Raw genomic sequence first — 19414 nt, forward strand, 5'->3', positions numbered from 1 at the left:
ATTGAAAATAAAACCGTCTGTAAAAAGAAGCCAATGATAGATGGAGAGATCATTGAAATTCAAAATTTTTGAGTTAATACAATGGAAATCAACTTAAAATCAAACTATTATGTTGTCTGAACCACATATATGTTCTAAGTTGACCTGACAAAAGAAAAAATGTGACAAATCATGAAAATAATTTGTAGCAATATAAATAATGAACACTATCCTTGTGTTGCATGTATACACTTAACTAAATAAAAATATGTTTGTGTTAGTAAAGTCATATCCTAGTTTAGACACAATATTTTAATCATTAATATGTCTAAGTAGTTGTAGTTTCACTTTAATCACATGCCCAATCTATTGACCCCTTTGCAGGTCATTAAGTAATACTCACAGCTACATTTTAAGCATTACAATACTCATTCCAAATGGGTTGAATGTGAAGTACAAAGTGATAAAACGGTAGAGAGAAGAGAGATAAATGATAAGCTTTGATCCTTGAATCATGCAAGGCAAGATGTCTTTTTAGTAGCAAATGTCTTGTTACATAATAACGAATTTGTAATGAATGAATGAACTCACTTTTTAAGAAGTGGTCCACCTCTTTCGTTGATTGTTTTGAATTTACCATAATTCAGTTGTGCTCAATAACAATGTTCAAATTGGCAATCAATCAACTACATTGATTTTATACAAAACAATTTTGAATTATAGTACATCTTGTCCCTTTGGAACCTTAATCATGCAACGTGGAATTGAATACTGTGATAAACAAGTATCTCAAGAGAAGAACTTTGGACACAGGGTGCCAATTCATCTGTTCATAGTCACATTATGGCTATCAACATGACTGTGATCCAAGTCATATAAATACCAGCTGCTTCAAAAACTTTTGTTACAGAACACATTGGATCTGTCTGGTGTACTGTCCAAAAACAATCATGAAGTTTGTGGCTGTAATCCTCGCTCTCGCTGTCATTTCAGGTAAGCCAGGCTGATAGTTTGATTTGATGCATATGCTTAGAACTTGGATACTTTGAATGTATTATGCGATGGATTTCATTGAGACCTTGACTGTACATATGCTGTACCTACAACAATGGCACTACATGGACAAATATTCCAAGCGGTAAAGAATATTTGGTCTCCAATCTGACTTTGCAGGCTGCCAAGGTAACTTCCTGTTTCAGGATGAGCCAAAAAGCCCCTGGGAGAAGGCAGTGGATCAGTTCTGGGACCGTGTGTCTGAGCTGTCTTCTAGGGCTGAGGAGATGAGGGACAACATCAAGGCCACTCAGCTCGGCAGAGAATTAGAGTGAGTAAATGCTACCGCAGAGCAAACATTTGGTGGAAAGTCCAGTTTGAAGAAAGCTGATAGTGAGATTCATTTCAGCACACTGATCGGTGACACCATGATGGAGCTGCAAATGTATAAAGATGACATGCAAACCAAACTGGGCCCCTATGCGCGGGAGACTGCCGAGAGATTCAATGAAGATCTGCAACTGCTGACCAGCAAACTCCGCACACACATGGAGGAAGCTAGGGATCGTGTCACTGAATACAGCCTGGAGCTCCGGACTATGGTGGAACAGAACGCTGAAGACGTCAAGAACAGGGCCAACACCTATGCCAAGAAATTAAGGAAGCGTTTTAACAAGGACATCCAAGAGATCAACAAGTGAGTCACGGTTCAAGCTTATTTACATGACCTTTTGCTTCACTTCTATACAAAGTACATTACCATTGTGTAAGTTTTTTGTTATTCATTTAGGAAGCATGCATTCAAATGATTAAAAAATAGATTTTTGTAAAAGTTTTCTTTCAAAATTAATGCAGGTTTACAACTTTCTACTGAACAAAGAAAAGTGTCACTGTTTCCACAAAAATATTAAGCAGCACAACTTTTTTCAACATTAATAATAAGAAGAAACATTTCTTGAGCACTAAATCAGCATATTAGAACTTGAATTATGCCTGCTAAAAAATTTAATTTAATAATTTAATTTTAAGATTACTCATACTGTAATTTTGATCAAATACATGCAGCCTGGTTGAGCAAAACAGAATTATTTCATAAACATCCCAAACTTTTGAATGCTAGTGTATAAACTAGGAGACAAACATATAACGTAATGTTCGTATTTAGATTATTTAGTTTCTTAGTAATAGGAATCATTGTTTACACTGTAAAAATGAATATGCTTTATCTAATCAATAAAACTGTGGCAACAGATTACAATCAATATTATTAATTCAATTGATCAACATTAGAATTGAGTAGTAATTAATCAAATTATTCCTTAAAAGTTAACCATTTAAAATGAGTAAAAAAATATCTGAATAACAGATTAATTAAGAACTCTTTATTATTTTATATTGCCAACATTGAAGACACCTGATGTTAACAAGCAGAATCACTGAAGGAGAAACCTAAACAAACACCGATCACCATAATGGCAACTTAAATGTAGGAATTTAAGGAATTAATTTGAATAATTATTACTCAATTCTAGTTTGTTAAATTGAATTAATAATATTGCTTGTAATCTGTTGCCCCAATTTTTTTTTGATTAGATAATGCGCATTCTTTTTTACAGTGGAACATTTTGATTTCGATATTTTTACTTCTGTGGAAGGGAAATATAATATAAAATATGATATGTTTAGAAATATATGAAATTATGTTATGAAATATTGTATAAGTTTAGTTTAAAATGGAAAAAAGTGTAATATATTAATAAAACTGTATTAGTTATACTGCAATATTATGAAAATCTAAATTTTTAGCAATTTGTCCCCTGATCTAAAGGAAAATGGAAACATACTTTGAGGAGGTTCGGTCTCGTGCCGCTCAGAATATGGAGGATGTGAAGGGTCGTCTTGAGCCTTACTTCACTGCAATGCAAAAGCGTGCTGACGAGAAGCTGACATCTCTGGGAGAGCTGCTGAGAAGCCAGGGCGAAGGAATAAAAGAGAAGCTGGAATCACAAGTGCAGGCCCTCAGAGAGCGAGTTGAGAAGACCACAGAAAATATGAGCAACACTCTTCAGGAAAAGGCAGATGAGCTACACAAATGGTTTGAGCCCTATTTCTCTCAATTCCAGAAGCAACTGGGCTATTAATACAAGTGCATAAGAATGAGGTCCCAGAAAAAATGATTGGATTGACTCTTTCATTGAACTTTGCTTACAGAAATGAAGGTATTGGAAATGTAGCCTAAAGGCAATGAGTACAAATAGTACTACATGTATGTAGCTACAGATGTAGACTGTAATATAAAGCTCAATAAAAACAGCATGGATCAACAAATACGAGTAGGCCATCTTTGTTATTCATTTTGTTAGTTCATTATACATGTGTTCATGCACTGTTAGCAATTGATGTAATTTTTACAGGAAATTTTACAACAATGTATTGTATTTGCGTTTTACCTGTAAAAGGCAATGCACTGGACAGTCCTGTATTATTATTGTAATTTCACTGGAGTTTTACAATGGTTTTACAGCCACCGCGTTGCATCATGGGATCTTCGCGGTCTGAATTTTGAATTTTTAGGCGGTTAGTCCTAAACGTACATTCTGGGAGTAAGCCGTCATTCAAGAAGACGGAAAAGAAGCAATTCTGGGACGAAGGTAAGTTATCTTCACGTTATGTAATTTACTGTTACCGTTACACATGTATTTTTATAGCGCAAATAAAACGTTATTAGTTCTCGTTATCTGAGTGGATGGTGACGGTTCGTCTGCTTTGATTAGATAACATTTATTCTTCCATCAGTCCATTGAAATCGGGTACGTAACGTTACTGGTAATTGCTAACATTTGCAACCTTGTTCTTCACAAATTGATGCTATTTTAATCTGCCTGAAGTAACGTTACCCAGCAAGCAATTTTGCGTCTAAAAGACGTCTAATAGCCGTCAAAACATAGCCCAGACGTCTAGGCTAAATCAAGGCAAAATTTGGGCTGTGAGTGAAAATCTAATAGACGTCTAACCATAGCCCAAGAATAGACGTCTAACCATAGCCCAAGAATAGACTATAGTCAACAATTAGACGGCTATTGAACGACTACATTTATACGTTTAATAGACAGTGCATATGGGTCTAGGCTAAAACAAGGCTAAATTTGGGCTGTCAGTGAAAATCTAATAGACGTCTAAATGTAGCCCAAGAATAGACTAGTCATCACTTAGACAACTATTAAATTACTACATACATAGAATAGACAACAAAATGGCTAAAAGATTCTTTTCACTCAAATATAACAGGTTCTCATAAATGACAAGCCATCATCAAAATATATACATAAAAGGCTTTATTTAGCAAAAGAACAACATTACGTAACTTCAAAACAAAAATTACCAAACCACATATTAAAATTAAAAATATAAAATTATTTTAACATGAACAACTTAAGATAATAAAATAGAAAACTCTGTTGCTGGTCATGAAGTTGGTCATCACAGCATCTGCCAAATAAGAATAAAATAATTAGCACAAGAAAAGCATTGTTGAAAGTACCTGTACGTTTTTGTGTGTGTTCTGTTTAGGTTTTAATGCACATCTGAGCTATTTGCATTATTGATATACTGCCGGATACTTTTTAGATATGCTTATTTTATATAGCCAATCATTTGTATTTTTAAGCTGTATTATAAAATTAATTTGAAAGTTTCAAACTTGAATTAATGAGGGCATTTTGAATGAAAACTCATCTTATTGTGCTTGTACAATAACAAACATTATTCTACTCTATTAGCTTATGCTCTCTAACAAGCCAATGTTCAGACAAATTTAATTTTATAATTTATATCAATGATGGACTTTGTCAAAGATGAGAGATTTAGTGAAGAAATGCTATTTTCATATCACAATGATCTAAAGAAAAGAGAACGAAGAGTCAAATATAATTGTGGCTTTCATAACACTTTATAATAGGTTGCATGTGTCTTATGTTTACAGCTTTGGATTCAGTAACGTTAGGCCTAAGTTACACTTGAAAACTTTTATGTGAAAATGTCTTGTAAACTTATACCATATTGGTTTTCATCAAACCGAGAAAAATGGGGTTTTGTTTTATTGACGATCACTGAAAAATGGTCTATTGTTAAAAATGTAAAAAACATTTATTATTTTCAAGGTGAAAAGGATTCATTTGCCTCGATCCACGCCGAAACAAAACGTCTAAATGTCACGTTTTTAATGAAGCAGCCTAAATGGTCCACTTTGGAAAACGTGTAGATGTCACGGTTTAACCCCCTCAAACGTGAAACTTACACGTTTGCGTTAACACGCTCCAGTGGAGAGATACCCGTGTTGACCTATTCTACACGCAATCGCCTCTGCCATAACGAACTATTGGTTTTCATTAAACCGAGAAAAATAGAATTTTGTTTTATGTAGCCTACGATCACTGAGAAATGTTCTATTATTTAGAATGCAAAAAACATTTATTATTTTCAAGGTGAAAAGGATTCATTTGCCTTGATCCGCGCCGAAGAAAACGTCTAAATGTCACGTTTTTAATTAAGCAGCCTAATGAGTAATGTCTATTTTTCCGCAGAGGCGGACAGAGTACACAGCTTTACTTGAGTAAAAGTACAGATACCCCTTGCTAAATTTGACTCAAGTACAAGTAAAAGTACTACAGTCAGATGTCTACTTGAGTAAAAGTACTGAAGTACTTGTTTTTAAAAGTACTAGAGTATCAAGAGTACAAAAGTACATTTTCTAAATATTGCATTACAACTGCCACCGTGCTTACATTTATGGACAGAAACGTCCTACATGGAGTTATGAAAAATGTTAAAGTCAATACCTTGGAGAATGTAAAAGGAATTGAAAGTAAAATCAAGTCGTATTCATCTTTTTACCATGTTGCTTTATTTAACATTTAAGAAAATTTCAGAAAATTCAGAAAATTTAAATAGTCTGGCGGGATGGGGCCACGGGCTGGCACATTCCCGGGATGGACCTGCTGCATCTTCATCCATTGGTTTCGTCCGTCCATGGTTTGGTCTCTTATACAAATCTGACCATGGAGTTGACTTTGCCGGAAAGCTGAAGGTGATTGCTGATAGGTTGTCCCAATCAGTGGATCCTGCACAATCCAATCACGTTTGAGAGGGAAACAACAATTTGAGGGTTTCCGAGATTTTTCTTATTTCCATTTTTTTTTTTTTAGAAGTAGTTACTTTTTACTCATGGTTATGGATAGAAATGTATTGGAGTAAAGAGTACAATATTTCACTCTCAAATATACTTGAGTAAAGTCATGAGTACTCCCCAAAAATGATACTCGAGTAAAGTACAGATCCTTCAAAATTGTACTTAAGTACTGTACTCATATAACCTGCTTTCTGGAATACCCCTCCGGTATCACGACAAGACGTGAACGTTGGTCCACTTTTGAAAACGTGTAGATGTCACGTGGTTTAACCCCCCTCAAACGTGAAACTTACACTTAAACTGAAACTTACCATCACGACCTGTTGGTTTTCATTAAACCGAGAAAAATGGAATTTTGTTTTATTGACGATCACTGAGAAATGGTCTATTATTTAAAATGCAAAAAACATTTATTATTTTCAAGGTGAAAAGGATTCATTTGCCTCGATCCACGGCGAAAAAAACGTCTAAATGTCACATTTTTAATGAAGCAGCCTAAATAGTCCACTTTGGAAAATGTGTAGATGTCACGGTTTAACCCCCTCAAACGTGAAACTTACACGTTTGCGTTAACACGCTCCAGTGGAGAGCAGTGGCGTATCCAGGACATTTTTTGGGGGGTGGCCAAGATGGGACACAAAGCTAGAGTGGGGTGGCCATGGCATAGCGAAGTTAAATGCGATACGCAGCCGACCATGGATCAAATCCCGGTCCTTTGCTGCATGTCACATCCTCTCTCTCTCCCATGATTTTCTTTCTCATAACTGTCAAATAAAAGTGTCTATCCTGTTAAAAACAGTCCTAACCACCAATCACAGACAGTCCTCAAGTATCTCTGGTTATTTTAACATGTCTATTTTTAATCAGTAATTATGGTCAGGATAGGGTAAATATTTTCTAAGAGCTATTTTCTTGTAGTGGATTTAAGTCCTTGTCACTTCACAAGTTAGATTAGATTAGCAAAATTAAACTGCTCTTAACTCATCCTATACAATAACATGTATCAGTCGTCAGCTCATCATCTGTGTCACCTGTATTGTTACCTGAGTTTGCTTTACTAATTGAGGCACCATCTTGTGGTTACATGAAAACACAGAAATCCAACAGGACAAACCAACATGCTTAAAGATAGGACCTTATTCAAAAGTGTATCTGTAAAAGCAAAAGAAAAAACTAAGTTTGTGAGGAAAAAAACAAAATATTTGTTGTTCTTTACATGTTTAGTTTATGTTATTATTTAGCTTAGATATAATTTGTTAGAGATACTGGAATTTGAATTTCTTAGTTTGTTCTTTGCCAGGAGTATTTTTATTTAACCACAAGAGGGGACTTAAATAAGTAAAGCAAACACAGGTAACACAGAGAGTGGCCTGATGACTGAATAATTTCATTAGGATGCCTTGTGATTTATGAAAATGTGCAAAAAGTGTTTTTCAACCCAGACAGTATTCATGTCCAAGGCCTTGATGAAAGTATAAATTGAAACGTTGGCTTTGATTCAGCATACATTAATATGTTTTTAAAATCAAAAAGTTAAGACTCAAAATTATAAATAGTTAAGATGCTTCTTCATAATTTAACTTATGACATTTGTGCCATTTTAATGCAATTTACTCTGCCTATTTAAACTTCTAAAAATATATGTGGACTGTGAAGATGAGCTAATTGACACAAACAAAAAGTCCTTTTTAAACTCCCCTTAAACCACAGAGCAAATAAATAAGTCACAGCTTGTTTTTTTTTTTTTGTCGTTTTAACTTAAATCTACTGTCACACTATATTTAACACACTGGTTGGCGAAAAATATAACATTAGCTATAATTGAACACACACATCTGCAAAAACCACCATCTGTCTTCCAGAAAATAGCGTTTTATATTTCATGGCGATGTATGAGTGGAAATAAGGTGTGGCCCCTTTAAGAGCTGCACGCGTCCTCTTTACCGTCTGCACTCTCTCAGGATGCTAATCTAGCTAGTACAGTGTAGTTTGACTTTTTCAGTTTTCCTACACATTCACAGGGAACTACAATATAACTAAACATTAAATTACCATACCTCTCAATCTACAGATTCCCGCGTTTTTATCGTTGTATTTGTTGCTGTTGCAAGACTGTCCACCTGTTTCACGGAGCAGCAGCCAGCGCGCGCATCTCATTAGTAACCTGACCTGCATGGCCAAACGTCTGCTGAGCAGAAATCAGCTCTCAGAGCCTCAGTAGGACTATGTTATTAAAAAAGGTAAAACTGGACCTAAATCGGTTGATCAGCTGTCACCATTGATTGACAGCATTTCTCTTGTTTCTTGTGTTGACGAACTTGACCAACTACCTATCAGATCTGGGGTGGCCACAGGGGTGGCCATGAGCTTTCAGGGGTGGCCCTGACCCCCTAGAATCACCAGTGCCTCTATCAGAATCCAGAGTTTTGAGAAGATTAAGGATACTTAATTTTTCGCCCCCAAAAAAAAACGTAAGGGGTACCACTGTCGTTTTTTTTACGGGTCGAAATTTTGATTTTCGATATCTCAGCTCTGGAAGGGTCTAGAGCCTCCATTGTTGCACTCAGGTCTATGGCCCTCTATCAGAATCCAGAGTTTTGAGAAGATTGGGGATACTTAATTTTTCGCCCCCCCCCCCCCCCCCCAAAAAAAACGTAAGGGGTAACACTGTCGTTTTTTTTGCGGGTCGAAATTTTGATTTTCGATATCTCAGCTCTGGAAGGGTCTAGAGCCTCCATTGTTGCACTCAGGTCTAAGTCTCATGGCCCTCTATCAGAATCCAGAGTTTTGAGAAGATTGGGGATACTTAGTTTTTCGCCCAACAAAAAAAACGTAAGGGGTAACACTGTCGTTTTTTTTTCTGGTCGAAATTTTGATTTTCGATATCTCAGCTCTGGAAGGGTCTAGAGCCTCCATTGTTGCACTCAGGTCTAAGTCTCATGGCCCTCTATCAGAATCCAGAGTTTTGAGAAGATTAGGGATACTTAGTTTTTCGCCCAACAAAAAAAACGTAAGGGGTAAGTAACACTGTCGTTTTTTTTTCTGGTCGAAATTTTGATTTTCGATATCTCAGCTCTGGAAGGGTCTAGAGCCTCCATTGTTGCACTCAGGTCTATGTCTCATGGCCCTCTATCAGAATCCAGAGTTTTGAGAAGATTAGGGATACTTAGTTTTTCGCCCAACAAAAAAAAAACGTAAGGGGTAACACTGTCGTTTTTTTTTCTGGTCGAAATTTTGATTTTCGATATCTCAGCTCTGGAAGGGTCTAGAGCCTCCATTGTTGCACTCAGGTCTAAGTCTCATGGCCCTCTATCAGAATCCAGAGTTTTGAGAAGATTGGGGATACTTAATTTTTCGCCCAAAAAAAATCGTAAGGGGTAACACTGTCGTTTTTTTTTCTGGTCGAAATTTTGAGTTTCGACATCTCAGCTCTGGAAGGGTCTAGAGCCTCCATTTTTGCACTCAGGTCTAAGTCTCATGGCCCTCTATCAGAATCCAGAGTTTTGGGAAGATTAGAGAAACTTAATTTTTCGCCCCAAAAAAAAAACGTAAGGGGTACCACTGTCGTTTTTTTTGGGGCCGAATTTTTGAGTTTCGATATCTCGGCTCTGGAAGGGGCTAGAGCCTCCATTTTTGCAATCAGGTCTAAGTCTCATGGCCCTCTATCAGAATCCACAGTTTTGAGAAGATTGGAGAAACTTAATTTTTCGCCCAAAAAAAAAAAACGTAAGGGGTACCACTGTCGTTTTTTTTGGGGCAGAATTTTTGAGTTTCGATATCTCGGCTCTGGAAGGGGCTAGAGCCTCCATTTTTGTAATCAGGTCTAAGTCTCATGGCACTCTATCAGAAACCACAGTTTTGGGAAGATTGGACAAACTTACTTTTTCGCCCAAAAAAAAAAAACATAAGGGGTACCACTGTCGTTTTTTTTTCGGGTCGAAATTTTGATTTTCGATATCTCAGCTCTGGAAGGGGCTAGAGCCTCCATTGTTGCACTCAGGTCTATGTCTCATGGTCGTCTATCAGAATCCAGAGTTTTGAGAAGATTGGGGATACTTAATTTTTCGCCCAAAAAAAAAAAACGTAAGGGGTAACACTGTCGTTTTTTTTTCTGGTCGAAATTTTGATTTTCGTTATCTCAGCTCTGGAAGGGTCTAGAGCCTCCATTGTTGCACTCAGGTCTAAGTCTCATTGCCCTCTATCAGAATCCAGAGTTTTGAGAAGATTGGTGATACTTAATTTTTCGCCCAAAAAAAAAAACGTAAGGGGTAACACTGTCGGTTTTTTTTCTGGTCGAAATTTTGATTTTCGATATCTCAGCTCCAGAAGGGTCTAGAGCCTCCATTTTTGCACTCAGGTCTAAGTCTCATGGCCCTCTATCAGAATCTAGAGTTTTGAGAAGATTAGGGATTCTTAATTTTTCGCCCAAAAAAAAAACGTAAGGGGTAACACTGTCGGTTTTTTTTTTCGGGTCGAAATTTTGATTTTCGATATCTCAGCTCTGGAAGGGTCTAGAGCCTCCCTTGTTGCACTCAGGTCTAAGTCTCATGGCCCTCTATCAGAATCCAGAGTTTTGAGAAGATTGGGGATACTTAATTTTTCGCCCAAAAAAAAAACGTAAGGGGTAACACTGTCGTTTTTTTTTCGGGTCGAAATTTTGAGTTTCGACATCTCAGCTCTGGAAGGGTCTAGAGCCTCCATTGTTGCACTCAGGTCTATGTCTCATGGCCCTCTATCAGAATCCAGAGTTTTGAGAAGATTAGGGATACTTAGTTTTTCGCCCAACAAAAAAAACGTAAGTGGTAACACTGTCGGTTTTTTTTCTGGTCGAAATTTTGATTTTCGATATCTCAGCTCTGGAAGGGTCTAGAGCCTCCATTGTTGCACTCAGGTCTAAGTCTCATGGCCCTCTATCAGAATCCAGAGTTTTGAGAAGATTGGGGATACTTCATTTTTCGCCCAAAAAAAATCGTAAGGGGTAACACTGTCGTTTTTTTTTCTGGTTGAAATTTTGAGTTTCGACATCTCAGCTCTGGAAGGGTCTAGAGCCTCCATTTTTGCACTCAGGTCTAAGTCTCATGGCCCTCTATCAGAATCCAGAGTTTTGGGAAGATTGGAGAAACTTAATTTTTTGCCCAAAAAAAAAAACGTAAGGGGTACCACTGTCGTTTTCTTTTTCGGGCCGAATTTTTGAGTTTCGATATCTCGGCTCTGGAAGGGTCTAGATCCTCCATTGTTGCACTCAGGTCTAAGTCTCATGGCCCTCTATCAGAATCCAGAGTTTTGGGAAGATTGGAGAAACTTAATTTTTCGCCCAAAAAAAAAACATAAAGGGTACCACTGTCGTTTTTTTTTCGGGCCGAATTTTTGAGTTTCGATATCTCAGCTCTGGAAGGGGCTAGAGCCTCCATTTTTGCACTCAGGTCTAAGTCTCATGGCCCTCTACCAGAATCCAGAGTTTTGGGAAGATTACAGAAACGTAATTTTTCGCACTAAAAAAAAAAACGTAAGGGGTACCACTGTCGTTTTTTTTGGGGGCCGAATTTTTGAGTTTCGATATCTCGGCTCTGGAAGGGGCTAGAGCCTCCATTTTTGCAATCAGGTCTAAGTCTCATGGCCCTCTATCAGAATCCACAGTTTTGGGAAGATTGGAGAAACTTAATTTTTCGCCCCAAAAAAAAAACGTAAGGGGTACCACTGTCGTTTTTTTTTCGGGCCGAATTTTTGAGTTTCGATATCTCGGCTCTGGAAGGGGCTAGAGCCTCCATTTTTGCACTCAGGTCTAAGTCTCATGGCCCTCTATCAGAATCCAGAGTTTTGGGAAGATTGGAGAAACTTCATTTTTCGCCCGAAAAAAAAAACATGAAAGGGGTACCACTGTCGTTTTTTTTTTCGAGTCGAAATTTTGAGTTTCGATATCTCAGCTCTGGAAGGGTCTAGAGCCTCCATTTTTGCACTCAGGTCTAAGGCTCACAGCCCTCTATCAGAATCCAGAGTTTTGAGAAGATTGGGGATACTTAATTTTTCGCCCCAGAAAAAAAAAACGTAAGGGGTAACACTGTCGTTTTTTTTTCTGGCCGAATTTTTGAGTTTCGATATCTCGGCTCTGGAAGGGGCTAGAGCCTCCATTTTTGCACTCAGGTCTAAGTCTCATGGCCCTCTATCAGAATCCAGAGTTTTAGGAAGATTGGAGAAACTGAATTTTTCGCCCCAAAAAAAAACGTAAGGGGTACCACTGTCGTTTTTTTTTCGGGCCGAATTTTTGAGTTTCGATATAGCTCTGGAAGGGGCTAGAGCCTCCATTTTTGCACTCAGGTCTAAGTCTCATGGCCCTCTATCAGAATCCAGAGTTTTGGGAAGATTGGAGAAACTGAATTTTTCGCCCAAAAAAAAAAAACATAAGGGGTACCACTGTCGTTTTTTTTTCGGGCCGAATTTTTGAGTTTCGATATAGCTCTGGAAGGGGCTAGAGCCTCCATTTTTGCACTCAGGTCTAAGTCTCATGGCCCTCTATCAGAATCCAGAGTTTTGGGAAGATTGGAGAAACTTAATTTTTCGCCCAAAAAAAACAAAAACGTAAGGGGTACCACTGTCGTTTTTTTATCGGGCCGAATTTTTGAGTTTCGATATCTCAGCTCTGGAAGGGGGTAGAGCCTCCATTTTTGCACTCAGGTCTAAGTCTCATGGCCCTCTATCAGAATCCAGAGTTTTGGGAAGATTGGAGAAACTTAATTTTTCGCCCAAAAAAAAAAAAACGTAAGGGGTACCATAGTCGGTTTTTTTTCGGGCCGAATTTTTGAGTTTAGATATCTCAGCTCTGGAAGGGGCTAGAGCCTCCATTTTTGCACTCAGGTCTAAGTCACATGACCCTCTATCAGAATCCAGAGTTTTGGGAAGATTGGAGAAACTTAATTTTTCGCCCCAAAAAAAAAAACGTAAGGGGTACCACTGTCGTTTTTTTTTTCGGGCCGAATTTTTGAGTTTCGATATCTCGGCTCTGGAAGGGGCTAGAGCCTCCATTTTTGCACTCAGGTCTAAGTCTCATGGCCCTCTATCAGAATCCAGAGTTTTGGGAAGATTGGAGAAACTTAATTTTTCGACCAAAAAAAAAAAAACGTGAGGTTTACCACTGTCGTTTTTTTTTTGGGCCGAATTTTTGAGTTTCGATATCTCGGCTCTGGAAGGGGCTAGAGCCTCCATTTTTGTAATCAGGTCTAAGTCTCATGGCACTCTATCAGAATCCACAATTTTGGGAAGATTGGAGAAACTTAATTTTTCGCCAAAAAAAAAAAACATAAGGGGTACCACTGTCGTTTTTTTTTCGGGCCGAATTTTTGAGTTTCGATATCTCAGCTCTGGAAGGGGCTAGAGCCTCCATTTTTGCACTCAGGTCTAAGTCTCATGGCCCTCTATCAGAATCCAGAGTTTTGGGAAGATTGGAGAAACTTAATTTTTCGCCCAAAAAAAAAAAAAGTAAGGGGTACCACTGTCGTTTTTTTTTTGGGCCGAATTTTTGAGTTTCGATATCTCGGCTCTGGAAGGGGCTAGAGCCTCCATTTTTGCAATCAGGTCTAAGACTCATGGCCCTCTATCAGAATCCAGAGTTTTGGGAAGATTGGAGAAACTTAATTTTTCGCCCAAAAAAAAAAAAACTTAAGGGGTACCACTGTCGTTTTTTTTGGGGCCGAATTTTTGAGTTTCGATATCTCGGCTCTGGAAGGGGCTAGAGCCTCCATTTTTGTAATTAGGTCTAAGTCTCATGGCACTCTATCAGAATCCACAGTTTTGGGAAGATTGGAGAAACTTAATTTTTCGCCCAAAAAAAAAAAAAACATAAGGGGTACCACTGTCGTTTTTTTTTCGGCCGAATTTTTGAGTTTCGATATCTCAGCTCTGGAAGGGGCTAGAGCCTCCATTTTTGCACTCAGGTCTAAGTCTCATGGCCCTCCATCAGAATCCAGAGTTTTGGGAAGATTGGAGAAACTTAATTTTTTGCCCAAAAAAAAAAACGTAAGGGGTACCACTGTCGTTTTTTTTTCGGGCCGAATTTTTGAGTTTCGATATCTCGGCTCTGGAAGGGGCTAGAGCCTCCATTTTTGCACTCAGGTCTAAGTCTCATGGCCCTCTATCAGAATCCAGAGTTTTGGGAAGATTGGAGAAACTTAATTTTTCGCCCCAAAAAAAAAACGTAAGGGGTACCACTGTCGTTTTTTTTTTCTGGTCGAAATTTTGATTTTCGATATCTCAGCTCTGGAAGGGTCTAGATCCTCCATTGTTGCACTCAGGTCTAAGTCTCATGGCCCTCTATCAGAATCCAGAGTTTTGGGAAGATTGGAGAAACTTAATTTTTCGCCCAAAAAAAAAACATAAAGGGTACCACTGTCGTTTTTTTTTCGGGCCGAATTTTTGAGTTTCGATATCTCAGCTCTGGAAGGGGCTAGAGCCTCCATTTTTGCACTCAGGTCTAAGTCTCATGGCCCTCTATCAGAATCCAGAGTTTTGGGAAGATTGGAGAAACTTAATTTTTCGCCCAAAAAAAAAAAAAGTAAGGGGTACCACTGTCGTTTTTTTTTTGGGCCGAATTTTTGAGTTTCGATATCTCGGCTCTGGAAGGGGCTAGAGCCTCCATTTTTGCAATCAGGTCTAAGACTCATGGCCCTCTATCAGAATCCAGAGTTTTGGGAAGATTGGAGAAACTTAATTTTTCGCCCAAAAAAAAAAAACATAAGGGGTACCACTGTCGTTTTTTTTTCGGGCCGAATTTTTGAGTTTCGATATCTCGGCTCTGGAAGGGGCTAGAGCCTCCATTTTTGCACTCAGGTCTAAGTCTCATGGCCCTCTATCAGAATCCAGAGTTTTTGGAAGATTGGAGAAACGTAATTTTTCGCCCCAAAAAAAAAACGTAAGGGGTACCACTGTCGTTTTTTTTTCGGGCCGAATTTTTGAGTTTCGATATCTCGGCTCTGGAAGGGGCTAGAGCCTCCATTTTTGCACTCAGGTCTAAGTCTCATGGCCCTCTATCAGAATCCAGAGTTTTGGGAAGATTGGAGAAACTTCATTTTTCGCCCGAAAAAAAAAACATGAAAGGGGTACCACTGTCGTTTTTTTTTTCGAGTCGAAATTTTGAGTTTCGATATCTCAGCTCTGGAAGGGTCTAGAGCCTCCATTTTTGCACTCAGGTCTAAGGCTCACAGCCCTCTATCAGAATCCAGAGTTTTGAGAAGATTGGGGATACTTAATTTTTCGCCCCAGAAAAAAAAAACGTAAGGGGTAACACTGTCGTTTTTTTTTCTGGCCGAATTTTTGAGTTTCGATATCTCGGCTCTGGAAGGGGCTAGAGCCTCCATTTTTGCACTCAGGTCTAAGTCTCATGGCCCTCTATCAGAATCCAGAGTTTTAGGAAGATTGGAGAAACTGAATTTTTCGCCCCAAAAAAAAACGTAAGGGGTACCACTGTCGTTTTTTTTTTCGGGCCGAATTTTTGAGTTTCGATATAGCTCTGGAAGGGGCTAGAGCCTCCATTTTTGCACTCAGGTCTAAGTCTCATGGCCCTCTATCAGAATCCAGAGTTTTGGGAAGATTGGAGAAACTTAATTTTTCGCCCAAAAAAAAAAAAAACATAAGGGGTACCACTGTCGTTTTTTTTTCGGCCGAATTTTTGATTTTCGATATCTCAGCTCTGGAAGGGGCTAGAGCCTCCATTTTTGCACTCAGGTCTAAGTCTCATGGCCCTCTATCAGAATCCAGAGTTTTGGGAAGATTGGAGAAACTTAATTTTTCGCCCAAAAAAAAAAAACGTAAGGGGTACCACTGTCGTTTTTTTTTCGGGCCGAATTTTTGAGTTTAGATATCTCAGCTCTGGAAGGGGCTAGAGCCTCCATTTTTGCACTCAGGTCTAAGTCTCATGACCCTCTATCAGAATCCAGAGTTTTGGGAAGATTGGAGAAACTTAATTTTTCGCCCAAAAAAAAAAACGTAAGGGGTACCACTATCGTTTTTTTTTTGGGCCGAATTTTTGAGTTTCGATATCTCGGCTCTGGAAGGGGGTAGAGCCTCCATTTTTGCACTCAGGTCTAAGTCTCATGGCCCTCTATCAGAATCCAGAGTTTTGGGAAGATTGGAGAAACTTAATTTTTCGCCCAAAAAAAAAAAAACGTAAGGGGTACCGTAGTCGTTTTTTTTTTCGGGCCGAATTTTTGAGTTTAGATATCTCAGCTCTGGAAGGGGCTAGAGCCTCCATTTTTGCACTCAGGTCTAAGTCACATGACCCTCTATCAGAATCCAGAGTTTTGGGAAGATTGGAGAAACTTAATTTTTCGCCCCCAAAAAAAAACGTAAGGGGTACCACTGTCGTTTTTTTTTTTCGGGCCGAATTTTTGAGTTTCAATATCTCGGCTCTGGAAGGGGCTAGAGCCTCCATTTTTGCACTCAGGTCTAAGTCTCATGGCCCTCTATCAGAATCCAGAGTTTTGGAAAGATTGGAGAAACTTAATTTTTCGACCAAAAAAAAAAAACGTAAGGGGTACCACTGTCGTTTTTTTTTTGGGCCGAATTTTTGAGTTTCGATATCTCGGCTTTGGAAGGGGCTAGGGCCTCCATTTTTGCACTCAGGTCTAAGTCTCATGGCCCTCTATCAGAATCCAGAGTTTTGGGAAGATTAGAGAAACTTAATTTTTCGCACAAAAAAAAAAACGTAAGGGGTACCACTGTCGTTTTTTTTTTCGGGCCGATTTTTTGAGTTTGGATATCTCGGCTCTGGAAGGGGCTAGAGCCTCAATTTTTGCACTCAGGTCTAAGTCTCATGGCCCTCTATCAGAATCTAGAGTTTTGGGAAAATTAGAGAAACTTAATTTTTCGCCCAAAAAAAAAAAAAACGTAAGGGGTACCACTGTCGTTTTTTTTTTCGGGCCGAATTTTTGTTGTTTGGATATCTCGGCTCTGGAAGGGGCTAGAGCCTCCATTTTTGCACTCAGGTCTAAGTCTCATGGCCCTCTATCAGAATCCAGAGTTTTTGGAAGATTGGAGAAACTTAATTTTTCGCCCCAAAAAAAAAACGTAAGGGGTACCACTGTCGTTTTTTTTTCGGGCCGAATTTTTGAGTTTCGATATCTCGGCTCTGGAAGGGGCTAGAGCCTCCATTTTTGCACTCAGGTCTAAGTCTCATGGCCCTCTATCAGAATCCAGAGTTTTTGGAAGATTGGAGAAACTTAATTTTTCGCCCCCAAAAAAAAACGTAAGGGGTACCACTGTCGTTTTTTTTTCTGGCCGAATTTTTGAGTTTCGATATCTCGGCTCTGGAAGGGGCTAGAGCCTCCATTTTTGCACTCAGGTCTAAGTCTCATGGCCCTCTATCAGAATCCAGAGTTTTGGGAAGATTGGAGAAACTTCATTTTTCGCCCGAAAAAAAAAAATGAAAGGGGTACCACTGTCGTTTTTTTTTTCGAGTCGAAATTTTGAGTTTCGATATCTCAGCTCTGGAAGGGTCTAGAGCCTCCATTTTTGCACTCAGGTCTAAGGCTCACAGCCCTCTATCAGAATCCAGAGTTTTGAGAAGATTGGGGATACTTAATTTTTCGCCCCAGAAAAAAAAAACGTAAGGGGTAACACTGTCGTTTTTTTTTTCGGGTCGAAATTTTGATTTTCGATATCTCAGCTCTGGAAGGGTCTAGAGCCTCCATTGTTGCACTCAGGTCTAAGTCTCATGGCCTTCTATCAGAATCCAGAGTTTTAGGAAGATTGGAGAAACTGAATTTTTCGCCCAAAAAAAAAACGTAAGGGGTACCACTGTCGTTTTTTTTTCGGGCCGAATTTTTGAGTTTCGATATAGCTCTGGAAGGGGCTAGAGCCTGCATTTTTGCACTCAGGTCTAAGTCTCATGGCCCTCTATCAGAATCCAGAGTTTTGGGAAGATTGGAGAAACTGAATTTTTCGCCCCAAAAAAAAAAACGTAAGGGGTACCACTGTCGTTTTTTTTTCGGGCCGAATTTTTGAGTTTCGATATATAGCTCTGGAAGGGGCTAGAGCCTCCATTTTTGCACTCAGGTCTAAGTCTCATGGCCCTCTATCAGAATCCAGAGTTTTGGGAAGATTGGAGAAACTTAATTTTTCGCCCAAAAAAAAAAAATGTAAGGGGTACCACTGACGTTTTTTTATCAGGCCGAATTTTTGAGTTTCGATATCTCAGCTCTGGAAGGGGGTAGAGCCTCCATTTTTGCACTCAGGTCTAAGTCTCATGGCCCTCTATCAGAATCCAGAGTTTTGGGAAGATTGGAGAAACTTAATTTTTCGCCCAAAAAAAAAAAACGTAAGGGGTACCATAGTCGTTTTTTTTTCGGGCCGAATTTTTGAGTTTAGATATCTCAGCTCTGGAAGGGGCTAGAGCCTCCATTTTTGCACTCAGGTCTAAGTCACATGACCCTCTATCAGAATCCAGAGTTTTGGGAAGATTGGAGAAACTTAATTTTTCGCCCCAAAAAAAAAACGTAAGGGGTACCACTGTCGTTTTTTTTTCGGGCCGAATTTTTGAGTTTCAATATCTCGGCTCTGGAAGGGGCTAGAGCCTCCATTTTTGCACTCAGGTCTAAGTCTCATGGCCCTCTATCAGAATCCAGAGTTTTGGGAAGATTGGAGAAACTTAATTTTTCGACCAAAAAAAAAAAACGTAAGGGGTACCACTGTCGTTTTTTTTTGGGCCGAATTTTTGAGTTTTGATATCTCGGCTCTGGAAGGGGCTAGAGCCTCCATTTTTGCACTCAGGTCTAAGTCTCATGGCCCTCTATCAGAATCCAGAGTTTTGGGAAGATTAGAGAAACTTAATTTTTCGCACAAAAACAAAAAACGTAAGGGGTACCACTGTCGTTTTTTTTTGGGGCCGAATTTTTGAGTTTCGATATCTCGGCTCTGGAAGGGGCTAGAGCCTCCATTTTTGTAATCAGGTCTAAGTCTCATGGCACTCTATCAGAATCCACAATTTTGGGAAGATTGGAGAAACTTAATTTTTCGCCCAAAAAAAAAAAACATAAGGGGTACCACTGTCGTTTTTTTTTCGGGCCGAATTTTTGAGTTTCGATATCTCAGCTCTGGAAGGGGCTAGAGCCTCCATTTTTGCACTCAGGTCTAAGTCTCATGGCCCTCTATCAGAATCCAGAGTTTTGGGAAGATTGGAGAAACTTAATTTTTCGCCCAAAAAAAAAAAACGTAAGGGGTACCACTGTCGGTTTTTTTTTGGGCCGAATTTTTGAGTTTCGATATCTC

At 38.9% G+C, this 19414-nt stretch overlaps 1 protein-coding gene across 1 annotated transcript; it reads left to right on the forward strand.

The window, feature by feature from the left end:
- The first annotated feature begins 862 nt into the window (after positions 1–862).
- apoea (apolipoprotein Ea) lies at positions 863–3300 on the forward strand. Its single transcript, XM_089122842.1, has 4 exons — positions 863–972; positions 1153–1303; positions 1382–1669; positions 2801–3300. The coding sequence occupies exons 1-4, from the start codon at positions 930–932 to the stop codon at positions 3111–3113; spliced, it is 795 nt and encodes a 264-aa protein (XP_088978968.1). The 5' UTR covers positions 863–929; the 3' UTR covers positions 3114–3300.
- The last annotated feature ends 16114 nt before the right edge of the window (positions 3301–19414 follow it).

The sequence above is a fragment of the Pimephales promelas genome, chromosome 18 (assembly GCF_988280905.1).
Source record: "Pimephales promelas chromosome 18, fPimPro1.hap1.1, whole genome shotgun sequence".
Taxonomy (NCBI): domain Eukaryota; kingdom Metazoa; phylum Chordata; class Actinopteri; order Cypriniformes; family Leuciscidae; genus Pimephales; species Pimephales promelas.

Bases quoted from the DNA above. Each gene is read 5' to 3' on its own strand.
- apoea (XM_089122842.1), top strand. From the start codon at position 930: ATGAAGTTTGTGGCTGTAATCCTCGCTCTCGCTGTCATTTCAG. The intron at 1,304-1,381 runs GTGAGTAAATGC...GATTCATTTCAG, and splicing joins CAGCTCGGCAGAGAATTAGA to CACACTGATCGGTGACACCA. The intron at 1,670-2,800 runs GTGAGTCACGGT...CCTGATCTAAAG, and splicing joins GACATCCAAGAGATCAACAA to GAAAATGGAAACATACTTTG.